General features: G+C 30.7%; 1 protein-coding gene across 1 annotated transcript in view; it reads left to right on the top strand.

Moving 5' to 3' along the window:
* Window positions 1-432: 432 nt before the first annotated feature.
* The window catches only part of PHF3 (PHD finger protein 3), a 67,408-nt gene continuing 61,096 nt past the window's right edge, over window positions 433-6,744 (top strand). Inside the window, exon 1 of the mRNA XM_008577699.1 lies at window positions 433-696. Within this exon, the coding sequence (XP_008575921.1) occupies window positions 453-696 (244 nt within the window). The 5' untranslated portion in view covers window positions 433-452. The remainder of the gene's footprint in view (window positions 697-6,744) is intronic.

Here is a 6,744-nt window from a genome sequence, read left to right as displayed (position 1 = left end):
ATTTGATTTTAGCTCTCTTAATGTGACTTATTGTAAAAGCAGTGATTCTTAAGTCTGATTCTTAATTTATGAAAAGGTTATGGTTAAAAACGTAGTTTTTATGGTTTAAGCCATGTAATTCTTTCATATGCGTCAAATTAATGGACTATGTAACGGCAATTTTTTCCCTAAAAGTAATGAATTGAGTGAACATTTAATAGGATTTCTGGTAAAATGATATTCTACATGCATGATGAAGAAACATTATTTAATAAAAATTCGTTCTACATTTCCAAATGTATATTTTAGAAACAGTGAGGATTTTTTTTAAACAATTCAGAAATACCTTAAGTGTGTTATTAGACTCAAAACTATTAAATAATTTGGTATTAGGTGATTTTCAGTTGATAGCTTTATTTCTTATGGTATTTTTTTTGTCTTTCTATAGGGCTGAAAGACACACAGAAGTCTTCATGGATATAGTTGATACATTTAATCATTTAATTCCTACTGAACACTTAGATGATGCCCTATTTCTAGGATCCAACCTGGAGAATGAAGTCTGTGAGGATTTTAGTGCAAGTCAAAATGTCTTAGAGGACTCGCTGAAGAACATGCTCAGCGATAAGGATCCTATGCTAGGATCTGCAAGTAACCAGTTCTGTTTGCCTGTTTTGGATAGCAATGATCCCAATTTCCAGATGCCTTGTTCAACAGGTAATTCTTACTTTTTTTTTTTTAGTCTGAAATTTAAAATAAAAAATTTTCAGAATTTTTTCTGTTTTTTGTTTTTGTATAGCAATGATCCCAATTTCCAGATGCCTTGTTCAACAGGTAATTCTTACTTTTTTTTTTTTTAGTCTGAAATTTAAAATAAAAAATTTTCAGAATTTTTTCTGTTTTTTGTTTTTGTTTTTTTTTGACGATGAGGGTAGTGACTTTAGGGTTCTTTCCTTTGAATTTAGAGCTTCTTTTCCAGGCATCAGAATTAGAATTTAAACTAAATTTTCTTCTAAGTAGTGTGGAGTTATCTTTGAGGATATTATGAATATAGGTAGGGTGACCATATAATTTTTCATCCAAAGTGGGACACTTTTGAAGATCACAGGGAATGCTGTTAATAACTACATTATACAACAGGTGTAAATTGGGATTCTCCCTAGCAAATAGGGATTGCCTGGCAAGAGGAAGGCTGAATTGACCTTTCTCAATGTCCCTCTGGACTTTCAAATTTAATATATTGTTTGCTACCATTTCAGCTTCTTTGGTATTTTGTACATGTATCTTAAAACCATAGAAAGAACTCTAGACCTGTGCTGTCCAGTACAGTAACCACTAGCCTCATATAACTATTGAACACTTAAAATGAGTATGGCCCTGAGATGTGCTGTAAAATGCACATCAGTTTTTGAAGGCTCAGTATGAAAAAAAGATTATAAAATATCTTGACTTTTAAAATTTCATCAATGTATTAATGATGACATGTTAAAGTGATACTTTGGATATTTTTGGTTAAATAAATTATTAAAAATTTTACCTTTTTGCTTTTTAAAAAAAATAGTTGCCACTTGAAAATTTAAATTTACGTATGTGTCTTGCATTATATTTTCGTTGGACAGCACTCCTCTAGGATCTATAGTTGAAGTAACTGAAAGACTGAGGATAGTAACTTTGTGTAAGGCTAAAGTATTCTTGATAAGAAATTACTTTGGCATTATGTTTACATATGGAAAAAGTATAGTTTTTCTTTTATAGAGCAAAGAAAATATTACTGTAAACTTGAGGCAATTGGCTATTCTGTAAGCTAAATGTCGATAAATGTAAATCAGCCTCACACAGAGAAGTTAGGCTTTCCCTCACCATTCCCTAGAGTAGTTCATAGGTTTATGTGATGTTGATTTGTTTTTCAGTGACTCTGGACTTCTCCTGTGGTATAAGTTTTCAGTATATTTTTCATTTCCTTTTAATATTTTCTACCTAATATTTAAAATTTAATATAGTAATACTTAAAGCTTGGAAAAGGTGGTCTGCTGTTCACCCGTAAGTTTGTCAGATAACTGCATGAAGACTTAAACACTGGCTACTAGGAATATTATTTTTATTTTACAGTTCTTAAATACTGAGGTCTTTTGCATTGCTTGCTAATGGTATATCTGAATTATTTACATTGTGTTGTGTTATCACGTAGGTTTACATTGTTTTTGTTGTATTCTAAATGTTTTAAAGCTTTTAAAATTTTGTTTTATGTTTGCATTGTTCAAGTTTTTACTTTGGTGCTTGTGTCAGCGCAGTAGCTCTAATTATCTTTATTGTTAAGCACTTTTGACAATGGTTGTATGCTTACTGTTTCCCAGTTTAGTCCAAATTCAGGAAAAACATTTAATACTTACGTGCTTGTTGCTGGAACTACAATTACCTTCAGGGATGTTATATTGAGTCTAGAATTGACACATATGCCATCCTGGTAGACTTTTTTTACTTATAAATTTCTAGCCCTTTCGTAATACCAGTATTCCTACTTGCTGTTCTTTTTTTTTTTAAATTGATTTCTTTTGATATGAAAAGTTTTTATTGATGTTAAAAGTATATTCAGTTTTGGTGAACATTTCTTTTGCTAATAGAAGACTTAGAGCACCTTTATTGAAGTACTTAAAATTTTTTTGAGGTATGATTTATTAATACTTGTTTATGATTCTATTATCTTTTAAACCTTAACTATTTTATTTAAGAACTTAAGTAGAATTAACTTTCTAAATTTTCTTTTTCAAATTTGTTTGCTACTATTGTTTATCTTGGATTCTGTAGTGGAACTGTTTGTATTAATATATGTGTAGTATATATGTTTTTAAGATATGTACGGGAATATATGGGGGGAACTTAAAATAATAATGAAGCTCTTTTGTTTAGGATTGTTTAAATTTTATCGTGCCGTCAGGTAGAGGATTTATCTTGATTGCTTTAAAGCTCCTTTTGCCCTTTGGGATATTTGGTTCAGTAAAAGGCCCACATGTTTTCTAATGCGAGCAAAATGGAAAAAGGTTTTGTAAAAAAATTTTAACTTTTTGTTTTTAAATAATAGATTTAAGAGAGAGTTGTGAAGAAGAAATCTTATTGTAATTATTAATGAAAACCCTATATGGACAATAACTTTCAGCTGTTTATAAAAATTACTTCAGCTTTTTGTTATGAAATAAAAATGCCGCAGTTCTTATCCAGATGTTTGTACTCCATAGGTTTTTACTAATTGTCTTGACTGAAGCTAAACAGGGAAATGGTCCTGTCTGTATTCCTCAGGCCAATGACAGCTTTAGATTTTGGTTATTTAGTAACCTTTGTTTTGACAGAGCTAAAATTAGCAATCAAATTAACTGCCCTGTCTTGTTCTCTGCTGTGCCGAACCAGGTTGGTTTCTGTAGTTGTTAAAGATCAAGTTTTAGTTGACATAGTTGAGTGACTTGCATTATATTTCAGCTGTCTCTAGAAATCATAGAGTAGCTTTAAAATTATAAAAATAGGAAAGAAACATGGAAGATTTAGCTGTCAGATGCGTAAAAATTGAGATGCTAGCTGTTTCACTTTGAGAGATAGCAGCCAGTAGATTCCTGATCCTCTTTTTGAATGCTTTTGACTCTGTAAAGATTAATTTATCTAGCTGCAGTGTTTGCATATGGTTTTTAAATGTAATGTGCCCAGTAATACTTTTTTTCCAACTCCAGTGAGTGAGGAAAATCATTAAGTATTTGGGAAATATTTGATCTTGATGATCTAACCAATTGTTGGTATTCTGTTACCCTTAAATTGAAATCAGTTTTTTCCAAACTAATAGGTTCATGATACAGAATATATTGTTTTTTGTATACCACTTGAGGAATGTATTCAAAATCATTGAAGTGATGTTTACTGACATCATTGTAACGAAGGAATTATTTCTCATTTTACAAACAGATGTGTTCCCCTTTTACATTGACAGCTATGATTCATAATGAAACAATCTTGCTCTCACTATCAGTTTCTTTATATGATACATTGAAAAAAAAAAGTTCAGTGGCCTAATTTGATTTACCTAGTTTTTACTATGTAGTTCAACACTGTCTTAAGCCCAGGAAGATACACTGTAATTATATTGGTATTCAGAGCAGCCTTTCATTCAAATAGCACTTGCAGCTTATGTATCCTTTAGTGAAACCAAGATGTCCTTTCTAGGCTACATCATGGCTTGCAAAATCATCATGCACTGAATTTAAAAAAAAAAAAAAAAAAATGTTTTTTTCTCCTGTAGCATGATTTTTGGAGATTAAGCAAATCAAAGTCATTGAACTTACAGGTGTCCTGCCTATTCACTGAGTTGATTCATGTTGTGTACCTACGTATTTTTTCCAACTATAGAAGAAAATATTTGCTAATATGCACATGTGATAGTTGCTTTCTTATGATGAATGCCATTGATATTATATGACATCAAGCAGTGTTGTTTAATAAAAGAATTTTAGCTTGTGCTGTTTTTCTTCTGAGCAAAGTATAGTAATACACATTAAGACTGATTTTATAAGCTTCTCAGTAATAGTGTGATTTAGTCTTTTTTGGGGGGACACACAAATTTTTAACTTTTAACCATATCTCTGTAGTTTGGGGCTTCTTCATCATTAGAGACATTAGAGACATTATCTGTATAATATTGGAAAAAATTATACTGCACTTGTTCTGGAAAAATGATTGGTGTCCTAGTGTGTCACTGGGATTTATTTAAAAGGTATTTATGAATTTTATGGCTTCATGCTTCTCTTGGACAACACTTTCAATCAGTGCATTGAACTAAACATAGTGGCTGTCTGATCCAGTAAAATTCATTTTTCAGACATTCGTTATTGTACTCCCTATTTATACTTTTTTGGGGGGGTATCTAGTGAGCTATTTGCAAAAAATAATTATACCTGTGGATCCCACTACACATGTACGTTCATTCTGTATTTGTACTGGTGTCTTTTCATTATTTTTGTTTATTATTCTGAGTACTAGTATTTGATAATTTTGTGAGTTCTTTGCTTCAGTGAAGTCTTACACCACTTGATCTTTTTGAGAATTGCATTTGAACAAGACAAATACAGATTTAATACATGTAAAGTATTCATGCAATGAGATAAATGTATTGGTTAAGATAAAGTGCATGCTCTTAATTAAATGTTAGAGAAGATTAACTGATTAGCTTTGTAAACACATGCATATAGCCTTTAAGAATAAAACTTCATTTCTGTGAGATTGATTAGTAGTAAATATTATTTCGAGTTTTACTTAGGTTTAGATTAAAGTGGAATATGTTTAGAAGAGAGCAAAGAGAAAGAGGTCAACACTTCATATAATTGGAGATGTAACTTAGTGAAGAAGAGAAAATGTTGGAAGGTGGAAAGAGTAGGATAAAGTAGCTGCCCATAGATGTTTGAAAGTCTGTCATACTAACAAGTGATTTGACTTCTTTATGGATAAAAGGGAAAGAGTTAGATCCAATAGGTAGCAGTTAGAGGGAGGCAGAGTTTGAGTGGCTAAAGGGAAGAACTTGGTGTTCCCCAGAATGTAATAATAAGTTCCCTGGGGATATGGGATTTACACTTTTGCTGGGTATGACCCGTTGACTAGGGTGTTTCCTTGGGGATTTGGACATCAGACACTTGTTTTTATTAGGTGACCTTTTAAGGTCTGTTCTAACTTAAAGTACGTCTGAAACTTTTTTTTAACTAAAAATTAGTATATGTTCATTGTAGTCCAGAGTCCTGTCTGAAGACTTGATATATTTCATTGCTTCTTTAAATTATATGAAGTATAGCTTAAAAGCACAAAAACTACATTTATGTAAACCACTTTAATTGCTTTTAATTCACTTTGTTTCTTATTTCTTATGCTTTCTCTGTATTATAGACTATTGTTTCATTTAGGCATTTGTAATGGGACATGCCAGTTGTTCTCAAATGTATTTTTCACTAGTCATTGCTACAAGTCAAGGATCCTTAATACCAAGAGTAACAGTTGAACTCAGAGGTAAAACAAATAAACCTTCTAAAATAAATAATAAAATGTTACTTTTTAAATTCAGAATATCTAGAGGTAGAGAATTTCTGACTCAAGGCCAGAGTTTTCCAACTTATATCTTTATTTTGTATATTCTGTAGCTTTTCTGTATTTTACTTTTACCTGATTTCATTTACTTTTGTTTTCCTTTACTTTTTAAATTCAGAATATCTAGAGGTAGAGAATTTCTGACTCAAGGCCAGAGTTTTCCCACTTATATCTTTATTTTGTATATTCTGTAGCTTTTCTGTATTTTACTTTTACCTGATTTCATTTACTTTTGTTTTCCTTAACATAAAACCAAGTGTATTTTACTTTGCATTAACTGAATGTGTAATTTTTTTTTAATTTAAAATGTGAAATAAAATTAATCTTTAACATTATATCATTAATATGTAATTTTTTTAATTTAAAATGTGAAATAAAATTAATCTTTAACATTATATCATTAATATCTTTCAGTTTCTTCCTTTCATTTATTGCTTCAGTTCATTCCGTTGTTATTTCTGAAGCCCATTGCTTATTTCATTTAAAAAAAAAAACAAAGACCCAGCACCAAAAAACAAACCTTGGACCAAGACTAGTACAATTTTTATTCTTTGAGTTGCTGACTGTATTTTTGTTAAACTTGCATTTCTGTGCTGTTTTTTTTTTTTTTTTTCCTTTTTGTCTTTTTTTCGTGTCCGGCAATGGATCGCAACCCTC

This window comes from Galeopterus variegatus, unplaced genomic scaffold (assembly GCF_000696425.1).
Source record: "Galeopterus variegatus unplaced genomic scaffold, G_variegatus-3.0.2 Scaffold1566, whole genome shotgun sequence".
In the NCBI taxonomy this organism is placed as follows: domain Eukaryota; kingdom Metazoa; phylum Chordata; class Mammalia; order Dermoptera; family Cynocephalidae; genus Galeopterus; species Galeopterus variegatus.
Note: the sequence above shows the minus strand (reverse complement) of the source record. Positions and strands in the feature narration are given on the sequence as shown.